Source organism: Micropterus dolomieu, linkage group LG01, assembly GCF_021292245.1.
Source record: "Micropterus dolomieu isolate WLL.071019.BEF.003 ecotype Adirondacks linkage group LG01, ASM2129224v1, whole genome shotgun sequence".
NCBI lineage: Eukaryota > Metazoa > Chordata > Actinopteri > Centrarchiformes > Centrarchidae > Micropterus > Micropterus dolomieu.
The window spans coordinates 54,630,864-54,644,761 of NC_060150.1; the positions used below are offsets into that span (position 1 = coordinate 54,630,864).

Sequence of the window (13,898 nt, forward strand, 5' to 3'; positions counted from 1 at the left end):
AGAAGAAGAAGAAGAGTTAATGTAGAAGGCTCCTCCACTTTATCATAATAAAGTCGTCATAACTGTACAGTAGGCCTACATTTGGCTTTAACCAGTTTTTCAATATGTCAAATAGCAGGATGTAAATTTGACACACGTGAAATCTAACTTACCAACATTTGTTTTGTTAATATATTTTCTAAAAACCTTACAGGCTTTTTGTGTTGAGACAAACCGTCAAAAGGAGCAGGGTGACAGAGGCCAGGGGTCCCGCTGGAAAACGGAAAGGGGAGCTGATAGGAGCAGATTAGGCCGGACTAAAAACGTCGGTCAGTTTTCCTGGAGGAATCTTAATTGCCCCGGGGGGCCCTGCTTATCGGCCCAGGGCGGTTATTAATACAACACCCGCGATAAAGAGGAGAGACACCCAATGCAGCCTGCTGCTGCTGGCAAAATCAAACATAGTCTTTGTTTGATAGAGTTGAAGAGTTTATAGCTACCAAGCATTCAATAGCAAACTGCAGAGAATCTCCTGTCACATTTAAATATGTAGCTCATTGTAATTTTACGGGTGCTTTACTAGAGCTTTATCAGAATAGAAGAATGAAATATTCAAAGCTCAAACAGACATTTAATGTCTCATGTACTACATAAAATTAAATATTTTCTATATTTTCTGGAATATTTTACAAACATTTCCCTGTTGTACAGTCTGGCAGATCTGGTGTCTTTGGAAACCTTGGCAAGTTTAGAAATGTTGAGTTTTTAACAAACCTTAGCTTTGTAAGAGGTCCATGTATGGATCCGACGAGCAGCCTTCAGCAAACTGATGTCAATCTGAAATTCATTTAAAAATTCTAAATGCACCTGCCAGAATCCATTATTTCCTGTCAGTTTAATTGAGTTCGACCACTTTAAGCCAAAAATGTTGCTTAAATCTTTCAGTTAAAGGCCAGGGCAGGGTGAAGCCGTTTTCACTGCAGGTTTTTGGTGGCACAATCTATCTCTTTTATAATTACGGTGAACCAAAATCAACCAGAATTTGTTTTGCGTGAGGTGATGCTTAAGGTTTCATTCAAGCACTGTGTAAAGTTAAACTACAATGCCAAGAGGTTCCCACTGACTCTATTGTGCTTTGACCTGACCTTGACGTGCCGTTCTTGCAGCGACTGTGCCGCATGGCGCGCCTCTCCAAAGAGCGCACAGATTTACGCACGAACCAACACAAGGACCGACTGTTGAAAACTGTAACTGAAACAAAACAAAGCAAAGTAAAGGCTTGGGTCACATATTTGCAGTCGCAGAGCAGGGATTTTAACGTGCTTATTGAAACAATATTTGTGCTTTAAAGCTGTTGGGGGGTAGTCAGCGTGTACAGAAGGATAAACACAGTGGGCATTGGAGGAGCAGCGTGTCAGTAAAATTCTTTCCACCATATTCAGACAGGTCCGAAAAAAAAACACTACGTGAACATACGTCACGAACGCCCCACCTACCCTCTCCCTGACTCTCTCTCCCAAATGCTTCCCTTCCAGCCCACGCGGACTTTCCATTTCACACACCCCTCCCCCTGACATCAGAGGCGCGCCTTCGCCCCGGTCCAAACTCCATTTACAAAGCTCGACATTATATCTGTCAGAGAGGAGACCTGCATGGACAAAACCGGGACTTATGCCCATGTTTCTGTGCGATTTATGGCGATGAGGGATTCCAGAGGCTTAACGCAACCCCAATTACCAAAGAAGGGGCTATTAAGCTCAATTATTTGTTAGAAAAAGAGTGGAAAAGGAGAAGGAGTGTGCATGTTACTCGGCGGGCTTCATTTCCTCGGTGCTGCAGAGCAGGAGCTGGATGACATGATGCTGCAGAGCCCGCTCACCTCCACGCCGTTTTCTGTCAAGGATATCCTCAAGCTGGAGCAGCAGCAGCAACAGCAGCAGCAACAGCACCGGGCCCATACCCAGCAGCAGTTGGCCGGGTCTCCTCCCCAGCAGCCGCAGCAGCAGCATTTCCAAACCCCGCCGTCCTGCATGCTCGCCGGGGCCCGGGACAGTCCTTCGTTCTCGGAAGGAGAGGACAACCTGGCCTACCTCAGCGCGCTGGCGGTGCGGGAGGAGGACCGCGGGGAGACTAGCTTGTCCCCGGACATGTACGTCCATCCCGGCCTGCAGGGAGCCAAGCTGGAGGCCGCCGAGCTGGACGAGCAGGAGAGCAGTGAGTTGAAGCACAAGCTGCTACTGTACAGACAAAAGGAAACAAAGGAACGTGTAAAAAATAATTATTACAGTAATTAAACTGTTTTACAGAAAAAATATCAAAGTGCTAAAACATGAATTATAAATGTAAGCAGCTGCTTCAAATGTTAAATCTTAGATTTTCAGTTATTTTCAGTATATAAAATAATTTGCATCTTTAGCCACACAAAGACAACATAACGTGTAACCTTAAACAAATTGTTGTCACTGCAAAATTATAGAAATGTGGCTTCTGTCATGCACAGTTTATGTAAATTATGTAAATTATGTAAATTAAAAATGGAAATCTAAGCATTTGTAGTACTTAACTGCCATATAGGCTTTAGGTGATTTCTCGCCTGTCAAACACAAAGTGAGCCAACTGGAAAAGAAAATAGGTTTCATGTTATTTTCTCTTTTCATTCTCATTCTGTATAATTATTCCGGTATCTTTTCGAACAGTATTTGATCACTTAGATGATCGTAACTATGACACCCAACTATGGCACAATATAAGTTGTGCATAAGTGCAAAATAAAAAATGAAAACTCGTTTAATACTGTTAAAATAGATTTAAACAGATATTATCTGCAGAACTGTTTGTCCTCGGAGGTCTGTTCTCAGCTGTTCCGCCTACAGTAATCAGACATTATCCCAATAAAGAGCTATCAAATGGTGGAAGTCAGTATGACCGCGGCCGGGGGCCTTTTAGACGAATCCAGTAAAGTCTGGAAATGTCAAACACTTTCTAGTGGTTCAGCTGCGCGGCTGTTATGCGCGGTCTGTTATGATGTGTGGACCATAAACCGACAATTAGTTTAAAGAGGCTTGTAAAAGAAATGACACCGCGAAGTAGCGCTAATAAACACAGTCAGACACATCTTCCTCACACGGTGCACAATTATTCCTTATATATAAACAGTTAAAAGAATGAGGTGTTAATCAGCATGTGGCTTTCTAAGCTCAGGAAGTCACAAAAATATAAACATTTTGCCTCAAACTAGAATAATTCATCTTTATACAAGACTTTTTTTTTTTACGGTTTATCCTCTATAGATAAGCCTCCCTTGGTGCTGATTTTATTTTCTCATTTTTAAAAATAATTTCTGAGCTTTTTAGTTGTGGAATCTGATTAAAAGTTTTTCAATCTCACATAAAATTTTATGTGAGATTTCAAAGGAAATGTCCCATAATAAAGTGTGGTCTCTGCAGTAACTGCTTTTTTGTTGTTGTTGTTTTTAGTTTACAGGTAGCATATTTAGTATTAAAGTTGTGACTTCTGTTCCCAACCTACAAACAATTTTGGCTGTGGACTGAAAGAATTTGCATAATATTATTTCTTGGTGTCCAGAGATATTAATAAGTCTTATGTTGTTTTCCAACCCGCCCAGAGAGCTGTGGTTTGGTGTCTCGGGATGAGGCAGCGGAGGGCGGGCAGGGCGACTCGGAGCGACCTGTGCAGAAGCAGAGGAGCCGGCGGAGACCCAGGGTGCTCTTCTCCCAGGCGCAGGTCTTCGAGCTGGAGAGGCGCTTCAAGCAGCAGCGCTACCTGTCCGCCCCTGAGCGGGAGCATCTGGCGACCACCCTCAAACTCACCTCGAACCAGGTGAAGATCTGGTTCCAAAACCGCCGCTACAAGTGCAAACGGCAGCGGCAGGATAAGTCTTTGGAGACGGCGGGGCAGCACCACCCTCCTCCGCCTCGGCGCGTCGCAGTGCCGGTGTTGGTCCGAGATGGGAAGCCTTGTCTGGGCGGTGCGCAGAGCTACGCCGCTGCTGCTCCGTACGGATCCAACCCGTACAGTTATAACGGATACCCAGCATATACATACAACAGCCCCGCTTACAACACCAACTACAGCTGTACATACACCAGCATCCCCGCCCTCCCTCCTTCCAGCACCTCCAACGCCTTCATGAACATGAACTTGGGAAACGTGAGCAGCCTCGGCGGCTCCCCACAGGCCCAAACACATCAAGGGACAGCGGTCGCATCCTGCCAGGGCTCCCTGCAGGGGATCCGGGCATGGTAGCCTCGAACTAGTATCTCTTTTTTATGGAGCTCTTTCTTTTTGGTCAACCCAACCTTTTAGAAGTAGGCCTATGTGTTAACTTGGTCAAAACACCTCAGAAAACAGTATTGCTTATATAATGGATGTGAGTTTGGATACACCTGCAAGATAAGATGAAATTTCACTCATATTGCCGGTTACTTCAAGTGTAGCCGAAATTAAAGGCTGGACGTCACAAAGTGACACCTGAACAGTCACAACTTGGGTGAAATATTATTTTGTGCTCCAATAGCCTAATTGTTGGTGCTCTACTTTGGCACAGTTAAGACTGAAGCAAGGGGGGGGAATTACGCACAATGGTGCGCATTTCTCCTTATTTGAACTCAAAGAGATGATTCATTTTTTATGTTTGTTTTGAACAAGGTATATTTTTAGGCTATGGAGAGAATTGCTTTCAAGTGTTTTTGGTTCAACAGAGAATTGTTTTAGTCTATTTCACATCTATTCAAATAAATCAGAAAAATGAGAAAAGGTGAGTTTGATTTTGTATTCCGGCAAAAAAAAAAGCTGTCACCCTGTTTTGGGTTAAACTCTCAAAGTGCTGGTGAGAAAGAGAGACTGACATATTTCACCACTATGGAACTGAAACTATTTTATCTCTAAATAATAAAAAGAAAGACTAATAGAATCCATATGTTATCGCTCCCACTTACGCACAGTGACCCCGCTATAAGTAAATCCGATACACTGAGGCAAATTTTGCTCATAACATATTAAGGGGAGAGCTGCTGGAGGAGGCCAGGCCACAGGAACTCTTTGTCCCGGTGCCAGGCGATGTGAAAGGAGGAAGTTATTCTCCATTTGAGGTCCTTTAAAGGACGCGATTAAGCACCTAAAATACCCCCGAAGAGCGAGCTGCAGCCGGGAAAGGGAGCGGGAATAATGGCTCTTATTGGATTGTCGGACAAAAGGTGTGTGGTAGGCAGAGCCGGGCACTCAGCAAAGACAAAAGCGCACAGGGGCCGTGAGATTGACGTCCTAATATTCCCATTTGAGAGACAGGCAGCGGGTTATTCTGCGCAGAGAAGGGGACACGGAGGAAAAATGTGGTCACTTTTGTTCCCCTTCAGGAGGCTTTTTTTGTTCGCGGAGAAAGGCTCTCCGAGATCCCCAGCCGAGAGGCTTCGAGGGCAGCCGGGCTGGAGGTGGTGGCAGCAGGGAGGCGTTTGTGTGAAAGAAGGGGGTATTATTGCTACAAGTTTCACCATTTATCCAAATGAGGGAAATGGACGGGAGAATTTTAAGGGGGAGCCCGGTGAGGAGGAGGGGGCGAGGGTCGTGTCCTGCAGGCTATTATGTAGGCTATTATTTCATTTTAAGGGTGTTATTTCAGCTCAGACTGATTTTATTCTCACAGGTAACAGTCTATTCCTGGGAGGAAAAACGACTGATCCTATAATAAATTCCTGGAAGGAAAATATCACAGAAAAACTCCTATGTTACAGTGATTTCACAAGATCTATCAGAGGGTCCTTGTCACGCATCACAGAAGGAAAGTTCTGACAGGGATATTATGGGAATATTTTGCTCGGGTTATGGATTTAGAGGTTCCTAATTATAAAGAAGCAAATATGGGTTTTGTCACTGATTCAATAAGCGAAATGACCCCAAACCAAATTCAATTTAGTGCTTAGTTTGTTCAAAGTTTGCTTTAGTGCTGAAATAATTATAGGTGACTCTATTAATTCACGAGTCGACAATGCCAAACATTATTTCATTCCAGCTTCTCAAATGTGAGAATTTGCTGTTTTTTCTGTTTAATATAATTGTAAATTGAATATTTTTGTGGTTTTGGGACAAAACAAGTAATTTTTAACTTCTAGGAAGTTTTGATCAGTAGCGTTTTTTTTTTTTTACTATTTTCAGATACTTTAAAGACTAAGTCATAGATTATTAGAAAATATAAACAACATTATAAACTAGAGTCAAAGGCCTAATTTTGTTTTTAAAGGGAGACGTTTAGGATGTTAGAGTCCCACTTTTTTGAAGGCGTGCCGCCCAATTAGCGCTGTTAATTAGCCACTACAGACAATAACGTGCACGCCGGAGTCAATATCCGACATAAACTCGTCTCAAATCGTTTTTTTTTTCTGATTTATGGGACAAAAACCTATCAACATATTTGCTGGAATAAGTCTAAAGAACGCAAATTATCATGGAAGTTGTATGAAAATTAGGGAGGGAAAGCATAAATTGCTGTTTTTCTCTGAACGTAATTGTTCCTCCGGCCTGAGAACAGTTGTTTCCCAAACCCATTCTTGTATAATTACACCCACACTCATGTCCTAATGGGAGACAGCAGCTAGACTGAGAACAAACAGCAGGAGCCACATTTACTAAAACATCTCCCACTGAAACCTCCAGACCCCGTTTGTACTGATTCTTACTGGTTTCTGAGGGGGGTGGGGGGTAGCAGGTCTAATGACTGACAGGAGTTCAGTAGTTCCTCAATATGATGAATTCTTCTTCTTTTGGAAGGAACATTGTCTCATAAACGCACATCACGGTATAATATTTTAAGCTATGGCCTCAAAATAAGTTATTATTTCCTGACCCTTTAGCTACTCCATGAGTACGCACATTTGTTCCCCTAAAATAAATTCAATTAAAGCTGATCTATCAAGACCATATAGAGCAAACAACCTTTAATAAATATCGTTGTTATCTGCAGTGATCAGTGCGTGACTCCGGCTCCTCTCCTGCCAGACAGTCGGTCTGCTCAGATTGAGATCTGTCAGTCTGAGCTGTTAACCAGCTGATCTCCTGTTTGGGACAAAACAACGTTAAAGTCCATCAGAGTACCCTAATGCCTTCTCCTTACTAATGGGGATTAATTGAGAGGTAAACAGAAAGCTGATAAGCCCTGCGCCCTGAGGTGTTGCCCAGCCACAGGACAGAGACAGATGGACGCAAATAAAGACGAGACAGAGAGGCGTCTGGCAGGTAAACACTACCTGCTGGCTCACGATCCAGCGATAATAATATTAAAGTAATTAATCAACTTGTTGGCTCAATGATAATTACAATCATTTATATTTTGCTGCATTGGATACTGCATAGACCGTTTTTTTCTCAATTTTACATAAATAAAAATCGATTTTTCATCCTAAAAAAAGAAAAAAAAATCCTAAAATCGTCCTAAAAAGTAATGCTGGAAAAAAGTAGAAAATAGCAAACAGCCTCTATTTCAAACCAAAACAACAATATTTTGAACTCCCAACAACTTTAAACCCTTCAGAAATTTAAATGCAATTTCCCCCCAAAATTTGCATTCATTTTACAGGTGATCCTGTTATTTTGTCCACCCTTTGAATTCAGCCAATTCAGTAATCAGTACTCTTTAAAGTTCTGACATTAGTGTATTGGATTACACTTCTATTACTGTAATTACAACCATTTATAAGATTCCACCACAGCTACCATATCTAATAATATAAAAAAAGAAGCATGCAGATACTTTACTAAAGTAAAAGTACCACATTGTAAAAATATTACAGTACAAGATAAGCCCTGCATTTAAAATCTTTGCTTAAGTAAAAGTTGATCAGCAAAGTATCAAAAGTAGTCATTGTACAGCAAAGTCACTCCTGTCAGTAACATTATTATTTATAATGCTTCTGGACAAACATGTAAGCAGTATTTTATTGTTGTTGTTGCTGTCAAGAGGAAGTTAGTTTTAACTACTTTATGCACTTTTGGGCAGTTTATTCTATAAAAATGCATCGTATTTAAATGGTGGTCAGACTTTTTGTATGTACAGTTTTATTCAGTAAAGTAACTATTTATAAAAAGTACAATATTTTCCACTAGATTAAGTATAAAATGCCAGAAAATAGAAACTCCCATGTAAAGTAGGCCTTAAAGTTGTACTTAAGTACAGAACATGAGTAAATGTACTTTTTTGCACAAGAAGTTGTTATTCTACATTGAACTATTGTTTCTGCTGCCCGTGCTGCTTCTGTAAGTACCAGTGATTACACTAATCATAGCTCAATGAATGGTAGTAACAGAGAACCGAATGGGATGCCTAAAGGCCATTGATTGTTTCTCACACATAATAACATCACAGTTTCTTTTTTTTGCTTCATCTGTTAGGTTGCTGATCTGTTTACACTCCAGCCAACAGCTAACCACAGCTGCTCGCTGACTCTGCCCGATCAAACAACCACCAGTCATTGCCCAGTATACACTGTGTGTGCATGTGGGTGTGTATTAATATGCTTGATTTTTGAACTCTGATTTGTTGAATCTCTCTTATCTATTAGTTTTCAGATTGACTTACAGCTTTTCCACAAAAATGTGAGTTTCACTTCAGTTTGGGGAAGTGCACTGTACACTTAATTTGGCTTGATTTAGATGAGGACAGGCTCTTAAGCTCTTAATCTAACCTCTACCCACACAGTATTTTTTTCTACAAGAAATCTGTGTTTTACGTCTCCACTCGGAGGATGTTTCCAAATGTTTGTCATCAACTCAAAATATAACAGTTATAGTAACATTTGCACCCACATCAGTTAGTAACCAGTAGCCTACTCTTGGCCCCCAGTTGCACACGTCAAGGTAAATCCCGCCATGCTGATATTCTGTGGGAGTAGATATGTACACATGTGGGAAACAGTGTGGTGAATCATGGTGAAATGTTGTATTACTATGTTGCTACAATTATTATTATTAGTCAAATTATTATCAACATTAATATAGCTATCATAATTAGTACTATTATTCATTTTCATTGAACTATACCACTACCACAATCACTATTGTTTTACATCTATATGTGGATATTGCAATGTGTTCTCTCTGTCTATCTCTCTCCCCCATTCGTGTGGAGGTAGATGGCCACCCACCCTGAGTCTACCACTGTCTTGCCACTGTCACAGAGTGCTTGCTCATGGTGGGAATAATATTATGGTTTAAGAGTACAGTTTAGACCTGCTCTATATGAAAAGTCCAATGAAATAACTTCTGTTATGAATTGGCACTATAAAATGAATACTGAATTGAATTGAATCCATGCCCCAGAAGGCTAACATTAACCATAATATGAATTTCGACAGCTTCATTGTAGGGCTGCATAATTGACTAATCTGATGGCTATTTTCAAGATTAACCGACTAATCGTTTAGTCTATAAAATGTCAAGATATTGTAAAAAAAAAAAATCATCACAATTTTTGACTTCTTCAAATTGCTTCTTTGGTCCAACCAACAGTCCAAAACCCAAAGACTCTTTATTTACTCGTCATAAATAACAAAGAGTAGCAGAATTTTTTCAATTTGAGAAATTTAAAGCAAATTATTCACATTTTTGCTTAAAAAATGACTGAAACGATGAATCGATTACCAGAATAGTTGTCAATTACTTTTCTTTCTACTGACTCCATTAATCGACTAATGGTTGCAGTTCTACTAAGTTGTGAAAATGCCTCAAATACCTCAAGGAGTTTCCAGAAGTTGGAGCTGTGATGTGAAAGTCAATTGGCAAGTGTTTTTTTTTTTTTTTTTTTTAAATCAAACTTAACTAAGCTTCTAGAAAGGCTGAGCAAACTAAATGAGTTTCTTTTTTTCACCGACTGAAGGAATAATGTCTTCCTGTCCTTCTTACCTATTCCCATCCAGTCAGGCTTTAGTCCATTTCAGAGTTCAGAGTATAAAATTGGGATTTTGCACTAAAAACATAGAGAAACAGAATTCACAACTTCTCCTAAGTGGTTAAAAGTGACTGAGTTTTGAATTGTTCCTCTGCTCAGAGTGCAGAGGTGCAATAAAAAAATGATATAAAACATGTACATTCATTATATGAAAGTTTAAATTTAGAGAAAAATGTGTGTTTTAAGGTAAAAAGAAAAAATCATCTTGCTGGTTTCATATTTTGGAGAACAAAACTCTGGACACTGCACAACTAAAAACCAGAGTATGATTCTTTTTAGTTTGTTAAAGAAAAAGAAATCATTGTTAGGTCTAATAGACCTTTTGTCTTAGCCTACATATGAGTGGGCGGCTAGTCACCATTGTAGAAGATTCAGTGGAAAATTCCCAAAAGTGATCAGTCATCTATCTGTTTGATTAAGTTTAAACCAAAGATGTTTGCGGTGTATGAAGTTACCACACCACGCATTTTTATTAGCACACTTAACCCCCTCAGTGCTAAGAGCAAGGAAAAGGAAAGCGTCGTGAGGAATAAATTCGTGTTTGGTCTGAATGCACAGTCCACAGAAACTAAACTATTTTCACCACTAACATGTAAAGTAGAAGCTCTGTTTAGATGTTAAACGTGGACCTGTTTTTTTTCCATTTTAGAAAAATGTAATGGTGCTTAAAGGTCTCACCCAATAGATGAAAACATTACCAAAAACATTTTCTAAGCGATCATTGCCTTAATATTAAAGCTTTAAAATGTGTTACACCCAGGAGCTTTAAATAAGTGCCATATAGCTTAACTGTCTGCTGCTCCACAACATTAAAGTAACACAAAAAACAGTCTACCTTCAGTTCCTATTATCAGCTTGTCCCTATCAACTTACGATGTGAAGATAAGTCTATTAAAACGTAAATTATGTCTCTTTTCTCTAGGCAGAGAAAAGTGCTTTACTCTAACATGGGAACTAAAGCTTTAGTTTAATTGCACTCAGTGTCTTACAGAAAATATTCTAGTGCTCTACTGACTCTCATAAAAATGTGTTAATGTTTCTCATCTCCCTCAGAGTCTTTTGTATCAGTTTGGAGAGTGTTTCTTGGCTCGCTCTCTGTTTCTGTCATAACACCCACATGTTGTTGCAGAAGTTGCTGTCTATGCTGCTGCCTCCACTCACATGCTCTTATGATTGGTCATTAAGGAGCAACACTCCGCCTATCAGAGGATGATCAATAAGCCGCTCCGGCTGCAGTGCTGAGTACTGACAGGCCCAGACAGGCTGCATTCACACACAGAGACAACTTACAGCAGAGGTCCCTCAACATGTATATTACAGTATTATTACTGCTACTACAACTCCTGTCACTGCTACTACTACTACTGCTACTACTACCAATGCAACCACTAACAGTACCACAACACTTAACCCTACCGATAATCCTAGCCCCATGATTACTGCTACAACTGCTGCTGCTCAGTACCACTTTCACTGCCGGGTAACCTGTCAGAGGGCACTGGGGCAAAAATGAGCTGCTGGTAACCTATTTACCCCCCTCTCACGCAATATGTACAATTTTGTTATCCTGGAATAATGCTCGAATCCAGATTTGCTGTCTGGTCATTTCAATAAACCGAATTAGTTTAAAATTATGCAACAGTAGGTGATAAAGCAGGACCTGCCTCAGTGGGCGTTCAGTCCAAAATCAGCCCTGCATTCAAACAATGCAAGGGGCCGCTGCGTTAGTGGGGGCATGTTGCTTCAGGCACTGGTGGGACATACAATACAATCCAGGAAGTCTGAGAACAGAGCTGTGAATTTTAAGGTTTATCAGACGCAAAAACACTCAGTGGCGGTTTAGAACACTCACAGACAGGATTTTACAACTCTGGAAAGTTATCATGGCGGCAACTATTTCATCTTTCACACATGAATTTGCACGGTTGACCAAAAAGCAAGCTTTTCTTGACAGAGCTGACATCTGAAGGAGCAGACCACTGGAGAGTTCAAAATCCTCCATTTTGAAGCTATCATATCTTTTTAGCTATCTTGCACCATCCACTTATATTTAACCTCCTCTGTCAGAGTATAAGCACCTCCATCGAAGAGGAATAGTTTGCAGATATTTATGAAATAGGAGTCTCATAACACAGCTAATAAACTACGATAGCTTCCTCCAATTTGGACTTTCCAGCACTTTGCTCTAACAAAGGTCAGTTCTGTCAAGCGTACGTGCTGCAGTTGAACACTTTGCAAAAACTTTCGGATTGTAGATTTCCTTCGCCCCTGCGAGTGGATCAACTGACTGCAGTGACTCCATTGGAATGAACTGATGTTGCCACAAAATTTCACAGTTTCAAATGTCAGTGTTAGCGAGCCTACAGGCTGACAAAATACAGCTCCGATTGATGAGCATGCAGAGTATGACAAGGTGAATCATACAATGTTTTTTCTCCATTTAGTAACCTGTTGCCGTTTCCTACACCAATAACACTGCACAAAACTGATGAACGGCAACATTTAAACTCCTTATTTGTCAAAACTCTGCTAAATATCACTGCAAACTTTGTGCTGATATCAGTGGATCGCAGCGTGTGGGAGTTTGGCTCTTAAATGAGATATCCACCAATTGAAAATTTGACACCTACAAGCTTTAGTGCAAAGTGCTCTTCAGAGACTGCACAGTGTCTTCGTAGTCAGCTTGTGAGCTGTAATGCTTACTGACGTCAGTGTAATAGATTTTGCAATGGACGTGGATGTTTGGAAATGTCTTTTTAACTGGTTTCCCGTGTCCTGGGAGGGAGACAGGAGGAAGGCCAGCCAAAGAGAACGGCTATAGCTCGTACATCAGCCCGAGATATCTAAATATTTATGCTGTGATCCACATTTATCCGTTCACTGGTGCAGCTTTCTGGGTCAAAAACATTAAGTTTCTGGGAAGATACATGTATACACAATGTTTATCCAATGCTACCCACAGAGATTTATCCTAAACTGTCAGGGTTTACACTAACACACATAAATTGCAGTGTGTGTCTCACTAAAAATCATTAGAAACATTAATTTGAGTACTGCACCAGCTGGGAAAATCTGGGCAGGAGAAGTCAATGAGTAACGCCTTCGCATCCATCAGTAGCTGATAGCCAGGTTCTCTTGAGCAAGACAGCCGATGAAGCTGAAGAACAGTACAAGATCATGGTTGTTACCAGGATACTTAAATGTACAGTATGAAAAGGAAGCATGTCAGCTAATTTTCTCTGAATGAATTGCAGAAATTTGAACTGGTATGAAGAAAAAATTGTAACCAGCACACTGCGGATGTCACCCCCACCCATGGGTGCTTCTAGCGGGAGGTTAATAGTTTTTGTAAAGAGGAAAAAATTGCGCTTCTTCCATGAGCAGGGTGTGGCAAAAAAAATCCCAACTCAACTCAAGTGGGAGGTTAAAAATAAAAAGCCTTTAGTAAATATGGGCTAATACATACACGAATACACTCGAAGGAGACAATGCATGCTCATTTTTGTGTTGTAGTAGCTCATCTTGATTAATGAGCTTATACCATCCAGTTGATCGCCTGGATCTTTATTGCCACACCCTATCCAGGGATATATTTTCTGCCTCTTTATAAATGAAAATACACATCATTTTGAATGCTGAATGCTGCAGCAGTAAGATTTTCACAAGCTGATCAGCACTGCAGCACCTTGTTACATGAATATGACACAATATGAACTTAAAAATAAACCAGGTGTTTTCCTCAAAAAGTAGAAAAGTTACTTGCAAGACTACTTACTTACATTGTCTCTTCCCTTCAAAATGAAATGTAAGATATATCTTTCGCATCAAATAGACCACTTTTTTGGTTCGGTGGAAAGCATTTTTTATTAATTCAAATTATTTGTACTGACAAACCACGGAGAAAGGAGCAAACATCTCCTTGAGGCTGCAGTATTCCTAAGGGCTAGTCCAGACTGAATATCTC

The 13,898-nt window shown here is 40.5% G+C and overlaps 1 protein-coding gene across 1 annotated transcript; it reads left to right on the forward strand.

Annotated features, from left to right (window-relative positions):
- Positions 1–1,696: 1,696 nt before the first annotated feature.
- LOC123974905 (homeobox protein Nkx-2.5-like) lies at positions 1,697–4,692 on the forward strand. The gene is made up of 2 exons (XM_046055926.1): positions 1,697–2,193; positions 3,605–4,692. Exons 1-2 carry the CDS (start codon positions 1,782–1,784, stop codon positions 4,243–4,245), a joined length of 1,053 nt encoding a protein of 350 aa, XP_045911882.1. The 5' UTR covers positions 1,697–1,781; the 3' UTR covers positions 4,246–4,692.
- Positions 4,693–13,898: the final 9,206 nt, after the last annotated feature.

Bases quoted from the DNA above. Each gene is read 5' to 3' on its own strand.
- LOC123974905 (XM_046055926.1), top strand. From the start codon at position 1,782: ATGTTACTCGGCGGGCTTCATTTCCTCGGTGCTGCAGAGCAGGAGCTG. The intron at 2,194-3,604 runs GTGAGTTGAAGC...CAACCCGCCCAG, and splicing joins GCTGGACGAGCAGGAGAGCA to AGAGCTGTGGTTTGGTGTCT.